Genomic DNA, 17,204 nt, shown 5'->3' on the forward strand with positions numbered 1-17,204 from the left:
CACATAATGAACCCCCAAGCAGTTCACAGACTTCAAGTGCGAAATGAGAAAACTTCTGGAAGATGATCGCAGAACCTATAGGTAGCCCTGGATCTGGTGACAAGATGTATTAGCAAAAGCCAGACTGAGACGGTTGCCTGGGACCCCCAGCTTCTTTAAGTAGCAGGAAGTATATGAAGGGATGTGAAGGGTTAGGTTAGGGTTAGATCCATAGAGTATTAGTCACTTCCTTCCCGCCTGATCCATCAGTCTGGCTAGGTCTGTCTCCATGAGCCTCCAGGACCCGGGCAGGAATCGAGCCCAGCATTACCCACATTTATTTCCTAATAAAGGGCAGTCAGGCGTGGTGGCCTAGTGGTTATTTCCTTGCCATGGGCACCAGTTTGTGTCCCGGCGACCCAGCTTCCCATCCAGCTCCCTGCTTGTGGCCTGGGAAAGCAGTGGAGGGCGGCCCAAAGCCTTGGGACCCTGCATCCATGTGGGAGACTCAGAAGAGGCTCCTGGTTCCCGGCCTCAGACTGGCTCAGCTGCAGCTATAGCAGCTGCTTGAGGAATGAATCAACAGACAGAAGGTCTTCCGTTTTGTCTCTCCTCCTATGAGTATCTGACTTTCCAATAAAAATAAGTTAATCTCAAAAACAAAACAAACAAAAAAACCAAAAAACAAAATACCAGACACAGAGGGAAAAAGAAGCTGATATAGCATTTTTTTTTCATTTTATTCTTTCTTGCTAATTTATTCAAATGATCCATTCTGGTTGCTATACTGAATAAAATCATGTAAGACTAATTATAAGTTCTCAATTGTATATGGTTATTTTGTATACAGAAGCATGGAAAAAGAATGAAAATACAGCTTCACTGGCTTCAGCCTTGACTTTGGCTAAGAGCTCTATGGAGAGGAGAGGCTGGGTCACCTGGCTCAATTCCCAGGAGCTGCTTGGTGGCCGAGTCCCAGTCTTTGCCCAGTTCAAGCCGCTGGCAGATGGACGAATATTGCCCTTCCATTCTTTTCACCCATTCATTTGCTTTCTTTATTTTCTCAGTGTATTGCAAAGGAATTTTCCTAGTTGAAAAAAAAAAAATGTCCATCAATTTCATAGGATGACTCTATGTGAAATGTTATGTGCTACCAAATCTACTACATTTTATTAGGCAACATAATTTTGTCAAAAATTGACACACACACACACACACGGGTGACCCATTGTAGGCTCCTGACTGCTGGGTTTGACCGTGGCTTAGCTTCAGCCTCTCTACCATTTGAGTAGTAAACCAGTGGGTGCAAGATCTCTTCCTCCTTGAAAAAAGGTAGGACCTGGCTGCTCCACTCGGAGGCCAACTCCCTGCTCAGACGTTTGGGAAATCAGCAGAAGATAAACCGGGTGTTTGGGCTCATGGCCCCCCACATAGGAGGCCCAGATGAAGCTCCCGGCTCCTGACGTTGGCCTAGCCCAGCTATGGCCATTGTGGCCATTTGCGGAGTAAATCAGCAAATGGGAGAGTGCCTCTCTCTGTAATTTTGATTTCTGACTTTCAAATAAATTCAATGCATAAACATACATCTTTGAAGAAAAACCGGCAAAACATCATCCATTACAAGGAACCTATCTACTAGCCTTGCCCCTTCCGTCATAATCTCTCCCTCTATCAACAGGTAATGTTTTTCTGTTAGTTTTCTCCTTACCAGGTCTTTAAAAGAACATTAGCAAATTACATACAAACAAGTGGGTATAAGTGTTTTGAAGAATCGTGTGTGGGTGTGTGGGTGTGGCTGAAGGGGAAATTCATCTTGCCATGGGGTCAGAGTCTGCAGGGAAAAGAGAATGCGCCCCCATAGAGCCCTTAAAAAAGGCTCTCAAATAGTCCATAGCCTCCCTGGTGACCTTGGGCTCCCTGGCTTGTCCTCCTGAGTTTGAACTGGGCTAACACATCCCTGGGTCTGCAGGGTAACCCAATGTGTGGCGTATGTACGTGGGCACTCCAAGATCGCCAGTGGTCAAACAAGGGTTCAGTTTGATCCTGGCGCCCGCAGGCGACTATGAGGTTGCAGTTGTCGCAAGAGAGCGGACCCATTTTACTTCGTAGTTTGCTAGTCTGCTTGATAACTGCCAAATACTCAGACCTACGGAATGTGGGTTGCCCCCGGCCCCGTTCATATTGAGGATCTCTCCAAGGCGTGTAGGATTAACACACTGTTATGCAGAGGTGCTAACCAGGAGCCGGGAGACTGGGGCTACAGTGCCAGACACGGGGAAACTCTCGGAACCCGTTTCCTTCGTGGCCTATGGCAAGAAAACTGGGTCAGTCCTGCCTGCAGCAGGAGACTGGGTAAGCTGCTCCCCGTCAGCCAAATTCCCTTTACAAGGCTTATCGACAAAATGCTGACAGGTGAGGTGCTTCTTGGTATAACAAAAGCTACCTGGAGACGGAAGATGCGTCCAATGTCATCCATGACTTGACAACGATTCCCTCTTGTTCCAACTTGGTGCGAAGAAACTGCAGGACCAACAATGTGGCAATCAGGTTCAGGAGGCTTTCTCTTCCACTGACACCTGAAAGGCAACAAATTCATCAAGGCTTCTGGAAACTCCACATCTCAAATGGTGCCCATGTGCACAATGGCCGTCAAAGAACATGCTATTGGCCAGATCCTAACATCTGTAACACACTTCAAGGTTCCTAATTAGCTTCCTATTCAATTTAAATTACCTCATTGAAGTTACTAGTTAAAGTTAAAAATGAGGATGATGGAGCTGTGCCTATCATAGTCTCATGTCTGAGTATCCCTTCTCTGCCAAAATCCCTTCCACTCTGTATTGTATATTGCATCATATAGCAACCAGACACCCTGGATTTGCCATCCTAGTCTGAGGAGCCTCCACTTTTGTCCTGCGAGAAGCTTTTTGCTTTGTCAGGGTAGGCCTATTTTGGCATCTCCTTTTGTCCTGTGGAGTAGTTCCTGTTCATTTATTTCTTTTGTGTGGTGTAGTTCTTGCTCAAGGAGTACTGCCATAGACAGCAGGCCCTTGGGTCTCTGCCGTCCATACAGGACACCTGCACTGAGTCCCAGATCCAGTTTTCAGCCTAACCTAGCCCTGGCTTGTTATAGTCACCTGGGGAGTAAACTAGCAGCTAGAAGCTTTCTGTCTTTCAAATGCATAAAAATAGATCTTCTAAAAAGGAGAGAAACGGTCTTCGTGATCTTTTCAAGAGTGCAGAAACAAGTCCAAGACAGCGTGTCTAGGTTGCTGTAACTTGAAGGCCCAGCTCTGGGCTTCCCAGCTGTTCTTTCTCTCCGGCTTCCTTCCATCACAGCCTGCGAATGTGTGGATTAAGGACAGAGACAGTCCAGGAGCTGAGGGAGCGTGGGGGTAGATTCAGGTACATTTCACAGCTCCCTGCACTATCGCCTTCTCCTTTTAAGGCTTTTTCTTCCTCCAGATTTATTTATCTAAAGGCAGCATGACAGAAACAGAGGGGAGCTCTTCCATCTGCTGGCTTACTCTTCCCAAATGCCCATGAAAGCCAGGGCTGGGCCAGGCTGAAACCAGGAGCTGGGCACTCCATCTGAAAAACTCAGTCTTGATTTGGGTATTTGACACAGCGGTTAGGCTGCTGCGTGGAATGCTCCCACCCCACATCAGAGTGCCCGACTTTGAGTCTTTGCCTCTGCTTCCAGCTTCCTGCTGTTGCTCACCCTGCAGGCTGCAGGTGGTAACTCAAGTACTTGGGTTCCACCCACCTGGGAGACAGACTGAGTGCTGGGCTGCTGGCCAGGCCCAGGCTGTGGCAGGTATTTAGGCAGTGAGCCAGGAGGACGCAGGGGCTCTAGCACTGGCTGGTTCTCCATTGACCTCAGCACGGAGCTGGATTGCAAGAGGAACAGCCAAGACTTAACTGGCCCCAATATGGAAGTCCAGTGTTGCAGGTGGAGGGTTAACCTCTTACACCACCAGGTCAGCTCTACCACGGGCTGGTTTAAGATGCCTGGGATTTCTGCATTCCACCCCTCTGTGGTCCTGACACACAGAACTGTTCCAGCAGAGGCTGGATCTTTGCTCATCAAAGCTCTTCTCTCTTCCTGGGCACAAAACTGGAGAAAGTGAATTAATTTCTTATCTTCTTCCTTTTTTGGTAGGGCTCCGTGACTGGTTCCTGCCACGTTTTCTTCCTGTTGTCTAGTCTGTGGATGATGTCAGTGGAATCTTCTTGCTTGCTTGCTTTCGCCAGGCTAAATTGCAAGCCACATGATGTGTGTGGCAGAGCCACAGTGTGGAAGGCGCCTGGGTTTCTACACGAGGACAGGGAGAGGAACCTCCCTGCTGACCAGTATTTGATCCGGCAGGTCATGTTGGATGGCATGGAGTTACTAAGCCTCGTGTGTTGTTTTTACAGCAGTTAGTACTGCTAGTGTCAGTAATCTAACATGTATGACACCAGAATTAGTGGGGAAGATAGGACTGGCAACTAGTCTCCTGTCTCCATTGATATTTAACTAATATAATCCCACTCGTATACAACATTTTTAATTGCTCTGTTAATTCACTAGTTTTTAGGAACATACCCATGAGTGAATGGAAGATAGAACGACTATTTTAACATCAGTGAATGGAGGGCCCAGCGGCGTGGTCTAGTGGCTAAAGTCCTCGCCTTCAACACACCGGGATCCCATACGGGTGCCGGTTCTAATCCCGGCAGCTCCACTTCCCATCCAGCTCCCTGCTTGTGGCCTGGGAAAGCAGGAGAGGACGGCCCAAAGCTTTGGGACACTGAACACGCGTGGGAGACCTGGAAAGAAGTTCCTGGTTCCTGGCTTCGGATCGGCACAGCACCGGCCGTTGTGGTCACTTGGGGAGTGAATCAATGGACGGAAGATCTTCCTCTCTGCCTCTCCTCCTCTCTGTATATCTGACTTTATAATAAAAAAAATAAAGAAATCTTAAAAAAAAATCACTGAATGGAAAAAAATGAGACTTACCTAATGAACCAATGCCTTTTTGCTCAAGGAAGCTGCATAAAGCATTCACATTAACGTTTAACATAAATCCTAGCTCAGGTGTAAGTGTCCAGAAGCCATCCTAAGAAATTAAGAAACAAATTGAAGTCCCATCACGGAAAGGTTGTGGTAGAAGAGGTGAAGTGGTACGCAAGCTTCCATTTATCTTAATTTCAATCATTACGAGCTTTGTAAATGTTTTAGTACCTAGGTAGCAAAGACCCCATACAGCAGCACTAAAGTCTTATCTGGAATCTCAGTGTCACAGACACTAAGTGGCAGCATGTACAAGTCTAGAGACAGCCTCAGGCATAGATTCAGGAAAAACATTCTAAATCTCTCACAATGTTTTTCAAACTTCTAAATGGCATGATTTCTTCCTTTAAAGGCTTCTTTTCTGAGGTATGACTGACACAGAAACCTGTTGTGTTTCGACATGTTTATAGCTGTGAACCACACCATGACTGCAACCAATACCGTGCACTTATCTGTCACTTCTAGAAATTTCCTCCTGGTTTCTTAGCACTGGACACAAAGCCCGCTGCCTGAATTTTTAAGTGCATGAAGCAGTACTGTTAAGGAGTTACCCTAAAGCTGCTCTTCCAACTTCCCTGTGCCCACCTTGCCTACTTTGTGCTGGGCATCTGAGAATGCAGAGTCTGGGCATGGCCCAGATCCTAACCTTGAAGGAGACAGACCCTAGGCTCTGCTGGAACACAGGGAGGAGTGACATCTGCCGACGAGGACAGACAGACAGGGAGAGGAGGAGCGACTTGGTCACAGAGCACAGGTGGTCGAAGCAGGCCTTAGGTCCCCGCAGCTTAGTGGCAGGGTCTGCCCTCTCTGCCAGGGGCACAGCTACTCTGTGGCTTTCCTCCCCAGGCTCGCACAGGACAGCTGGGCGGTTAAGACCCTCCTGCTTCAATCTGCAAACCCTTCTGCGAGACAGACGCCACCGTTCTCCCCATCACGTGGAAGAGGAAACAGACTCAGGTCACCATGGAGTGCCGGGGCTGGGAACCCAGGGCTCACCCTTACGCTCTTAGGCTCAGTGCAGTCCTTTCTACTTCATTAAACCAAGTTCCACCAGAGCAGTTACAGGGGCAAGATGGGCTCCCATGATGTTTCTTAATCGGACAATGGAATGATAAGCTCTATGCTGATATTACCGGGGAAATAGCAGCTCTATTCCCAACAGCTTGGGACAACATGCCCAGAGAACCCTTTCAGCGTGCAGGTTTTACTTCCCACCAGAAAATGCATACGAATTGCAGTTCCATCAATTTTAGCAACTACGATGTGAAGGTTATACCCTGTGACCTGTTCAGGACCACTGTGGACTGAGGAATATTAAAATGCACCAAAACAAGGTGCTGGTTGCATGTCAAACACATCGCTTCCATCAGCTAGCTGCTTTGGGTTTTGGTATTTGTGGCGAGGAAGATTTTCTTGAGGAAGACTGCCTTGTGCCTCAGCACCTGGTACACGTCCCTTACGTTAGTACTGACTGGTACTGATAGTTCCGATGACCAGCTAAGGTGAGCGGTGGGCACATTTCAGCCAAGGGGCAAAGAGACCATGCATTTACAGAGAAGACAGGTACCTGGGTTTGTAGGCTGAAGAGCTTCCTGCAGGTCACAGCACTCATCCAGCTTTGATGACTGGCCACGGCCTGTCCTCCTCCTACTGCCTCCAAGACTTGAATTTTCTTTTTGCTTCCTTTGGTTGCACTGTATGGAGCCACTGACATCTTACTGTCTTTGACAGCTGTATCCAGCTGCATTAACATTACGTTTGGAAGCTGATCACTTGGATGGAAACTGTCTACTTCGACGGCACCCTCAAAATTCAAGGCAGGACGACGTTTGACTTGCAAGGCAGCATGACGTTTGACTGGCAAGGCAGAACCAAATCTGACATTTCTGGCAGGAGCATTGTCAAGGGTATGCCTGAGAGATTGCCTTTCAAAAAAGCCGCTTGAACTCAAGCTCTCATTAGCCATGGAATCATGGGATTGGGAGGCTATGCTGCGACCAGTGTTAGAGAATCTGGGGGGAGACAGGGAGAGACCCTTTTGAAAAGCGACACCAGCAGAGCTAAAGCTCAACCTTGGCTGGGGTGCAGGTAGAGCTGAGACTACAGCCCCAAGCCCGTCCCAAGAGGGCCCTGCTGTGACGACCTGGGGCAGCTGGCTGGGATGAGAACCCCTCTCTTGGTCGTTGCTAGCAAGGCTTAATTTTGTTGGGCGAGAAGCATGAGAACTAAGGACCTCAGGTAGTGATGGGGAAAGAGACATGAAAGCTGGGCAAGGGAGTGGAGCAGGGAAGGCAGGAAAAGCAGAGGAATGAATGCCCCCAGGTAGTGGTGCGGGAGGAGGGAGGGACGCTGCGCTAAGGAGTGGAGCAGGGAAGGTGGGAGAAGCAGAGGAATGAATGCCCCCAGGTAGTGGTGCGGGAGGAGGGATGGGTGCTGCACTAGGGGGTGGAGCAGGGAAGGTGAGGGAGATGGCGGCTCCGGCACCGGCAGGCAGAGGAAAGCTGTTGGCAGTCTCTTCTGGTGGTGGCGTGGCTTCTCCTAAGCAGTTTCTCATCCAGTACCCTTCAGGAGAGAAACTCCTGTCTCTTAAATCCAATGGCATTTCCGCGTCTTCACATTCATCACATGTGAGAAGCTCTTCCTCTAGCTCATAGGCACCAAGACCAAACAGAGCAGAATGTTCCACCTGCACTGCGTCCCCTGCAGGGGATGCCGAAGGAAGATGCTGCAGATAAAAACAACATAATGAAGATCAACATTGCTCCCAAGAGAGGGCTCAGTCCCAGAGTCCTCACCTGCATGCGAGGACGGGGGCACTGAGAAAAGCACCCAACACGAGGCAGGGAAGGTTGCTCAGCCCTGGAAGGAAGTGCCAGCAACCATCACCTCTAGAGACCGGGCTATGGTCTCCCCTCAGAGCCACGTGCACCCCCACTTCACAGGGAGAAAGTGAGGACACAGAGGTGACCCGTCCCAGAGGTGACGCTGAATAGAATCACGGTGTGTAAATGAGCCTGAAAATGAGCTGGTCATTCAAAAGAAATGCTGCCAGTCTTTTCTACTGTTTTCTGGAAATATTAAAAAAGGAAAGCAAAGGAAACTTCCAAAGATTGAAAGCAAATGAAGATTTTTGCACCAGAGAATGAGAATCACGTATTGCCTGAATGTTCTGTGGGGCCCGACGGCGTGGCCTAGCGGCTAAAGTCCTCGCCTTGAATGCCCCAGGATCCCATATGGGCGCCGGTTCTAATCCCGGCAGCTCCACTTCCCATCCAGCTCCCTGCTTGTGGCCTGGGAAAGCAGTCGAGGACAGCACTGGCCATTACACTCACTTGGGGAGTGAATCATCGGACGGAAGATCTTCCTCTCTGTCTCTCCTCCTCTCTATATGTCTGCCTTTCCAAGAAAAAAAAAAAAAATCTTAAAAAAAAAACAAAACAATGTTCCTGGGAAAAGAGCATCCAAGCTAAATCCAGTTTGATACTGACAGCAGGTCTCTGAGATAGTGTGGAAATAATTAGCCTCAAATTTTAGCTACAAGAGCTGTTTTCAGAAGAGGAGTAGGGACAAGCACTGGGCACAGTGGTTAAAATGCTCCCTGAGAAGCCTGCGTTTGGCCCTTGCTCCGCTTCCAATCCAGCTTCCTGCCGTGTGAGGGGTCGGAGGGTGGGAGGCAGTTAGGGTCTCTGGCCCTTGGCGAAGTTAGCTTTTAAAATAAAATTGTTCTAAATAAAAAGTTAACAAATAAATAAAATAAAACCGTGAGGCTCCCTGTTTCTTCCCCTTCCAAGGGCACCTTCTGCCCTCGAAGAGAGAACGAAGGGCCAGAACGGACACATCAATGCCCCTTTCTAAGCTTTATCAGCGTGGGAGGAGGAAGCCACCAGTCCTACCCTTCCCATGGCCTCTGGTTCAGCACAAGGTGCCACATTGCTGCCCAGTATTAATGAGCTTTGCTCTTTTTTTTTTTTTTTTTCCTTTGAGTGACTCTCCGAGACGGTACAAGACATTACCTTCTACCATTTCCTCGGGTCTTTTTCTCCCTTGGAGCTGAGACCATCCAGGTCTGCTGAAATCTTGGCCACACCTTCAAGTGGGTGGCACAAGCATTGCCCACCCATTTCCTCACTGGTTAAGAGACCACCAATGGGGGAACCTTTTACCTCTAGATTCATGGCCAATAGGGAGGGGTCAGGGAACCCTTTAAATCCCAAGACCCTTCCTCAGCCCCTGGTGTCTGTCTCTCCTTCTCTCCTCGCCCATGGCACCCTAGCTCCTGGCTCTCTCTCAGGAGGTGCTTCCCTCTTCCCTCTTCTTTCCATGTACCTGGTCCCTTCACAAATCCAACTTCTCTGTCTGCAGCCAGTTCTGGCTTCTTATTTCTATATTAAGCCGAGGAAAGAACCCCCCGAGCTTTTCTGGTAACAGGCACCCTCTTTCATCCTTCGCTAAATAAATCTTGCCCTGCATACTAGAGTTGTATGCATGAAAATTCTTTCATGTAAGGCAAGAAATGAGGTTGCTCTGTGTTTCATGTCGAATTCCCCACAACACTGGGAAACCACAGATGGGTCCTGCAGCACTCGGGTCCCTGTCACCCCAAGGGAGTCCTTAGTGAACGGAGCACCAGGCGTTAGTCTGGTCCAGCCCAACTTTTGCATTCATTTGGGTTGTAATCCACAGGTTGGGAGATGGTCTTTCTGCTCTTCAAACTCAATTTAAAAAATGAATTTTTCAAAGGAGTAGTTTCAGGGCCGGTGAACTGGTATATCAGATTAAGCTTCTGCCTTGGATCACTGGCATTCAATGTGGGCACCAGTTTGGGTCCTGGCTGCTGCACTTCCAATCCTGCTCCCTGCTAATGGCCTGGGAAAGCAGCAGAAGATGGATCAAGTGTTTACCAGAGAGGAGTCAGGTGCGATAATAGGCAATTAAGGCCTCTCTGGTCCATGGTAAAATTAACCATTTAAAGATGTAACACTGTAGGCCCAGCGCGGTAGCCTAGTGGCTAAAGTCCTCACTTTGCATGTAGCAGGATTCCATATGGATGCCAGTTTTTATCCCAGCCGTTGAGGCTACTTGGGGAGTGAACCAGCAGATGGAAGATCTTTCTCTCTGTCTGTCCTCCTCTCCCTGGAAATTTGACTTTCTAACAAAAATAAAAATCTTAAAAAAAATGTATTTATTTGAAAGAATTACAGAGAAACCGAGAAATTTTCATCTGATGATTCATTCCTCAAATGGCTGTAATGACCAGGGCTGGGCTAGGCAAAGCCAGGAGCCAAGAGTTTTCTGGGTCCTCCAGTGGGTGCAGGGTAAAAAAAATAATGCAAAACAAAATAAAGTCTTAGTTACATAACATATCCAATGACTGGCACAGCACTGTGGCTAGGGGGATTAAATGCAGCTTGTGACAGCACGCCATATCAGGAGTGTGTGGTAGACTTCTGGACATTCTATTTCTGATCTGGCTCTCTGCTAAAGTTCTTTGGAAAGCATCAAAAGATGGCCCTAAAGCAAAGGCCTCTGCCACCTGCGTGGGAGACCCCTTGGCTCCTGACTTTACTCTGGTCCAGACCTTTTAGAAAGCGAACCAGTGGATGGAGGATTCTTTTTCCTCTCTGTTGTTCTGTCCCTCAAATAAAATAAATAGTAGGAAGATCTGTGTGAGAAGAGGAGACAACATTAAAATACACATGGAAATTGGGAACTATTTTCATAACTCATAAGGGACTCATTTTTCCATGTCAAACTTTTCTAAAACAAATATGGAATGGGGCCCGGCGGCATAGCCTAGCGGCTAAAGTCCTCGCCTTGAATGCCCCAGGATCCCATATGGGTGCTGGTTCTAATCCCGGCAGCTCCACTTCCCATCCAGCTCCCTGCTTGTGGCCTGGGAAAGCAGTTGAGGACGGCCCAAAGCTTTGGGACCCTGCACCCACGTGGGAGACCCGGAAGAGGTTCCTGGTTCCCAGCTTTGGATTGGTGCAGTACTGACCATTGCGGCTCACGTGGGGAGTCAATCATCGGACGGAAGATCTTCCTCTCTGTCTCTCCTCTTTGTATATCCGACTTTATAATAAAAATAAAATAAATCTTTAAAAAAAAACCCAATATGGAATGTAGGAAGACAAGAGAGGACATCGGGAAGCTTTGCCGATGTAGAGCTGTAGGTGCAATCTAGTGGAGAACCTCTGGGATCAGCTGATATGGGAATTCACAGGCCTGAAATTCCCTAAACCTCAAGCATAGATGCTTCAGGTGGAGGGGTGGGAACTCTCATAGTCTCAAGTCAATTCCCCCTAGTTGTTGATATGTAAATTACATTCTGTGTTTTATGCCACTCACATGGGAGACCAGGCTCCAGGCTCCAGGCTCCAGTGTCCAGACTCCAGACTCCAGGTTCCTGGCTCCAGGCTCCTGGCTCCAGGCTCCTGGCTCCAGGCTCCTGGCTCTTGGCTCTGGATGAGTACCTTAGTAGGCAGCTGAGAGGAGAACTCTCTACTTCTATCTCTCAAATTTACAAAGGTTCTTTTCAGCGTTTATCTTTTATTTAATTTGAAAAGCAGCGAGACCTTTCATGACTTGGTTCACTCCCCAACTACCTGCCCCATCTCGGGCTGAGCCACGCCGAAGTCAGGGGTCCCAGAACTCAGTGTGAGTCTCTCACGTGGGGCACAAGGATCCAAGCACTTGCGTCATTGCCTGTTGTCTCTCAGGTGCATATTAGCAGGAAGCTAGACAGGAAGCAAAGCTGAGTCAACCTCTGGCCTCTGATCTGGCCTGTAGGCATCCCTAGTAGTGAAATAACTGACACGTCACATGCCCGTCCCCAACCCCTCCAAGAAAAAAAAAAATCCAAATTATACAATGGGGTAAACAGAGGACAGAGCAGCAGCCTCTCTTTTAAAAATATTTATTTACTCATTTTCACTTTATTTAAATGGGGAGAGAGAGAGAGAGAAATTTAAGAAATCTTTCAAATGCTGGTTCATGTACCAATTGCATGCAATAGCCAGGGCTGGGACAGGCCGAAGTCAGGGACCCAGAATCCAATCCAGATCTATTATATGGGTGGCAGGGACCTGAGCCCAGTGCCATCAGCTACTGCCTCACACAGTGCACTTGAGCAGGAAGGGCCAGGAGTTGAGCCAAGGCTGCAGTAGGAGGCATGGGCAGCCGGAGGGATGGGCACTGCACTGACACCTGCCCCGACAGCCTCTCTTGTTATGTTGCTGCTGTCTGTCACTATGATCTGATACAAGGCAGTACGGCCAGAGCTCATTAAAATTGTCAAGACAAATTTAAGTGTAATTAGCATCCAATCAATCACATGAAATGTGCAAGGGCACTTTAAAAAGTTTATGGAGGGCTTGGCAGTGTGGCCTAGTGGCTAAGGTCCTTGCCTTGATCCCATATGGCCGCTGGTTCTAATCCCGGCAGCTCCACTTCTTCTCTATCTCTCCTCCTCTAAGTATATCTGACTTTGTAATAAAAATAAAATAAATCTTTAAAAAAAAAAAGTCATCTTTAAAAAAAAAAAGTTTATGGAAAACAGAATCAAAAGATTATTTTGGTGCAAATGATTTTGAAATCCATGTACAGAAGAGGTTTGCAAAAAGTTCCTATAGAATGTACATTATGAAACACTGTGTGGATTGCAAAATGGTTTGCATAGAAATAAGCTTCAATTCCATTTAAAAGTGTTTATTTTTATTGAAAAAGCAGAGATATAGAGAGAAGGAGATATATAGAGAAAGATCTTCTACTGCTGGTTCACTCCCCATTGGCTACAATGGTTGGGTGCAAGGCAAGGACTTTAGCCACTAGGCTATTGTGCCAGGCCGTTAAATTTCACTTTCCATAAACTTTAAAGAATTGTTATTTACTCATACATTAATTCATTTGGAAGACTGAGAACACAGAGGGAGGGAGACAGACAAGCAGAGACAGAGAAATATTTTTCCAGCCCACTGGCTTATTCTCCAAATGCCTGCAACAACAGCTTGGGCAAAGTCGGAACCCAAAATGCAGAACTCAGTCTGGTTCTCCCAAGAACCTCAGCCATCACCTGCTACCTGTCCGGATGTTCATCAGGAAGAAGTCTGGGAGATTGGGAGTGGAGCTAGGCTGCAACACAGACCCTCTGACAATGGGCTGTGGGCATCCGGACTGGTGTCTTAGCCGCTGCACCAAACCCCAAGCCCTAAACTTCTGGAAATACTCTCCTGTTATCTGATTAACTAGTTACCTGTATGGCAGCATATCATTCCACGATCAAAGCATCACTGCATTTGCTCTATTGCCATGCTTTGTAGCTACACTGATGTGCAGTGGCTGCCCAGGAATGCAGCAACGTTTTTACAAAGCTGCATTCTCCACTATAAGGGGAGCAACCGGCAGGTGCAGGAGACAGCACACTGTTGTAACCGTGGGATGGGAATATGCAAGCTCATGTCTCCTGATGGGGTGACAAGGGCTTACCTGTGTTGCCCTGGGACTTGGCTGCTTCTCCTGCCAGCTCATGTAAGGCAGGAAGTCGACATCTTCTTCGGCAATGAGTGTTGAGATGTTTGGTATATTGGGAAAAGCTGCCTCATCACCATCCTACATTGCGTCAAAATTAGGTTACAATCAAAAAAGACATTCGCAAATTAGCAATTATCACACGTTCTACAGCCTTGTGGGTGTTGGATTGGCATTGCGTCTCTCTGTAAGCTTGGGTCTTGGGTCCCGGGCCATGAGTTCAAGCAAAGGTGCACAGACAAGCCTCCTTGGTTGAGGGGTGCTGCCGAGAGCTGTGCTAAGTGCTTTCCACGGATTTTTCTGTGAAGTAAGGAAGGGAAGAGGGCCTCTGGGAAGGGAAGGGGAACCAGGCTTGATCTATTTTTTGAGGGTGTTGGATTAACGAAAGGTGGGAAGTGCCAAAAATGTAACCAAAGGATAGAATATTTTAAATTTACATCTGCAGCTATTCATAACATTAAAAACAATATACACTTTTAGGGAGGTTATCAGAAATCTTGGTGCAGACCACCATGGATGGGAGACCCTTCTGAGGCCATCTGGCCTTCCCCCAGTGCAGCCCTTTAAAAGACAGAGCGAGAGTAGCTTTCATAACATAGAAACATGAATAAGCACACATACCCTTTTCTCAACTGCCACAAAGCTGGTAAACTGTGTTATAAGAGAGTTTTCTTTGCTGAGCTTAATGATGACAGATTTCAAAGTTTGCTTCTTCATCTACAGAAGGAAAAAAAGAAAGTATGACCTGTTTTATTGGTATCTATTAGTTGTGTACGCTCAGAGGATCATTAAATGACATAAACAGGTGTTTTCCTGACTTATAATAAGCATTTCAATCTGAATTCCAGGTCCAGGGTCCTGTCCAGGCATCTCAGGTAGGTGCCTGCAACACAGGGTCAGCTGACTTGGCTCTGCCACAGGAAGAGGAGTTCCTGGACTTTACAAAGAGTGTCCACCAGTGGCCAGAGTCCTCGGTCCACGGAGGAACTCGAGGGGGCTGGCTGGCTGTTGAGGATGGTCCTAGGCTGGACCTGGTCAGTTGCCTTCAGAGATCAAAGGACTGTGATCAGAGAACACAAGGATGTGATCCAAGGATGCTCAGGGGATTAGAGAGAGCATCTACCATGCCTGTTAGGGCCCCTGGCCATCCCTGGTATCTGGCACCATCTCGGGATTGCATGGAATACCAACACGCTCACTTCATTCACACGAACAGTCTCTGGGTGACCAGCTGGACAGTCAGGCTGGGCTAGATGGCTGGGCTAGACCTTCGGCCAGGGCCCTTCATAGCGAGGAGAGAGTGCTGAGTGCCTCGGGCAGGTCTTCCACAGCCCTGTTCTCGCCTTCACACTACTAGGCTGGGAATACCAACAACACAACACAGGAGCCAAGATGACCTCCCAAGCAGGCACTTGCTGCGTAGTCTCTGAGCCCCATGTCACCCCTCTCTGCAGGGTAAACCATCTCAGAGTTCCCGGGAAAACACCAGGGGTCCCTGGGCACCCACACTCCCTGCCCGGATGTCTCAGATGCAGTGCTACAAGCTCCCTGGCCCCTGGTTCTGTTCTCCATGCAACTGTCCTTACCTTCCACTTCCTTGGGTAAACAAATTAAGACTGAGCAAGAACAAGGCATACTGGTTTCTACAAGGAAAACACCGAACCTCATGATGTGTCTCGTTTTCATGGAGAATGCCGTCTTCATAGTCTCTGATCAGAGCCCGTGCTGTCAGCTTGTGAATCATCTGTGTTTCAGCAGCAAAGGAGAAAAGAGATTCAGATGGCTTCTTATCCAAGACTTACAATCCTCTTTTAAAAACAGCGGGAGTTGACATGTGGCGGCACGCAATATGATGCGTTTTCATGCAAGTTTTCAGCCATATGGCCACTACCGAAATGAAGATATAGAATCTCCCTTCACCCTCAAAGCTTCCCTCGAGCGCCTTGCAGTCAGCCTATAGACACAACCCTGTTTTCTCAGCTGCATGTTTTCTGTTGCCTGAGGTTTGCTTTTTCTATCAAAGGCCATTTGCCACTCTAATTCACTTTGGCAATTCAAAACCGCTGTTCCACAATAGGAGAAGCCAGGCTGGGACTGGGGTGTGCAGCCAGGAACGGGGACTGCAGCCCCTGTAGGTGAAGACTAGGGTGAGGAACTGATCTCCAACGGCAACAGCAGTTTTCAATAATCCCATCCCTCCACAGGGGAAGGTTGACTTTCAAGACTGTGATTTTACGGAGAACAATCTGTTTCCAGGTAAAAAATTTTTTTATCTGAGTCCAGCACTTTAGCTTAGCAAGTTGAGCTTCTGCCTGCGGCCACCATCCCATGACTGCTGTGTGGAGTACTGGCTGCTCCACTTCAGATCCAGGTCCCTGCTAACAGCCCAGGGAGGCAGCAGAGGATGGCTCAAGGCCTTGGGCCCCTGCACCCATGTCAGGGACCTGGAAGAAGCTCCTGGCTCCTGGCTTTGGACCAGCTCAATTCCAGCCATTGTGGCCAGCTGGGGAGCAAATCAGCAGAGTGAACCTCTCTCTCTCTGTCTCTCCTCTCTCTGCAACTCTGCCTTTCAAATAGATAAAAAAAATTTAAATCCTTTCAATTCTTTACCCCTTAGCTTCAATTTTTGAAGCAATATCGATATTTCGCTAAATTCCATGCATTAAGCCATTGGCAAATATTGTCAATTATACTGATCCACTGTCAAAAAGTAAGCTGTATATCTCACCTTAGAAACACAGTAATAACTGGGATATGATTTGCTTGGTTATGCAAGTAGTCCCATGACTAGCAAATTAGATACATGGAATACACAGCTCAGTGTTTTCAAGGTCAAACCGGAGCGTGTGCAGTAGGTCCCAAAGCTCCTTCAGGGACTCCCAAGGCCACGTTTGTTACTCCCTTCCGATTGTGCCCATGTGCATGTTAGCTTGGATGAGGTCAGGTCTGCCTGTGGTTGGAGGGGCTTTCAGCCTCGGCCTCCTGGCACAGTCAGTCACCAGTGGTCAGTGAGCCCAGGAGCCTCCTGCTTGATGACAACTGCGGGAAACCTGACCAATGGACCCAGTGAGCCCTGGGCCATCCCTGCTCTGGCTGTCTCTCTGTGTGTTTATATCATGCTTGGTGACATAAAGATGGGGAGGAAGAGGATTCCTGGGTTCTATGAGCTGTAAGAGCAAATGACTGGGCCTGGTCAGACTGGGGGATGCCCCAGTGCATGACATGAGGCCTACGAGTGTCCTAGGGGGCTGCGTCCTCCCCTCCTGAAAGCAAATGACCGGGCCCGGACAGGCTGTGGGATGCCCCAGTACACCACCCAGGTCCTGCAAGTGTCCTGGGGGGCTGAGCCCTCCCCTCCTGGGACACACGCACACTCCGGAAAGTGAAGACTCAGACGTAGTATACAGAGTGGGGTCAAAGCACTGGTCAGTGTGGGCAAAGTCCACGTATATGGAGACCACAGGAGCCTGGAGATTTTCATTTCATAATTAATTTACTTTTCATTTAAAAATGGAAAAATACATCTTCAACATAGCATGTAGTTGACCCTGACGCAGTAATGCTGTGATGAACATTTATAAATAGTGTGGCTATTGCCATGCCAATGAGCCTTCATTGAGTCATGAGCATCTTTGTGATCCTT

At 48.1% G+C, this 17,204-nt stretch overlaps 1 protein-coding gene across 1 annotated transcript in view; it reads right to left on the bottom strand.

Moving 5' to 3' along the window:
• Positions 1-714: 714 nt before the first annotated feature.
• PARP4 (poly(ADP-ribose) polymerase family member 4) overlaps positions 715-17,204 on the bottom strand; it is a 69,909-nt gene continuing 53,419 nt past the window's right edge. The window contains exons 28-35 of the mRNA XM_058670550.1: positions 15,225-15,305; positions 14,183-14,278; positions 13,520-13,642; positions 7,597-7,760; positions 6,603-6,921; positions 4,982-5,081; positions 2,423-2,555; positions 715-1,066 (exon numbers count right to left, since the gene is read on the bottom strand). Coding sequence (XP_058526533.1) covers positions 868-1,066; positions 2,423-2,555; positions 4,982-5,081; positions 6,603-6,921; positions 7,597-7,760; positions 13,520-13,642; positions 14,183-14,278; positions 15,225-15,305 — 1,215 coding nt within the window. The 3' untranslated portion in view covers positions 715-867. The remainder of the gene's footprint in view (positions 1,067-2,422; positions 2,556-4,981; positions 5,082-6,602; positions 6,922-7,596; positions 7,761-13,519; positions 13,643-14,182; positions 14,279-15,224; positions 15,306-17,204) is intronic.

This window comes from Ochotona princeps, chromosome 12 (assembly GCF_030435755.1).
Source record: "Ochotona princeps isolate mOchPri1 chromosome 12, mOchPri1.hap1, whole genome shotgun sequence".
NCBI lineage: Eukaryota > Metazoa > Chordata > Mammalia > Lagomorpha > Ochotonidae > Ochotona > Ochotona princeps.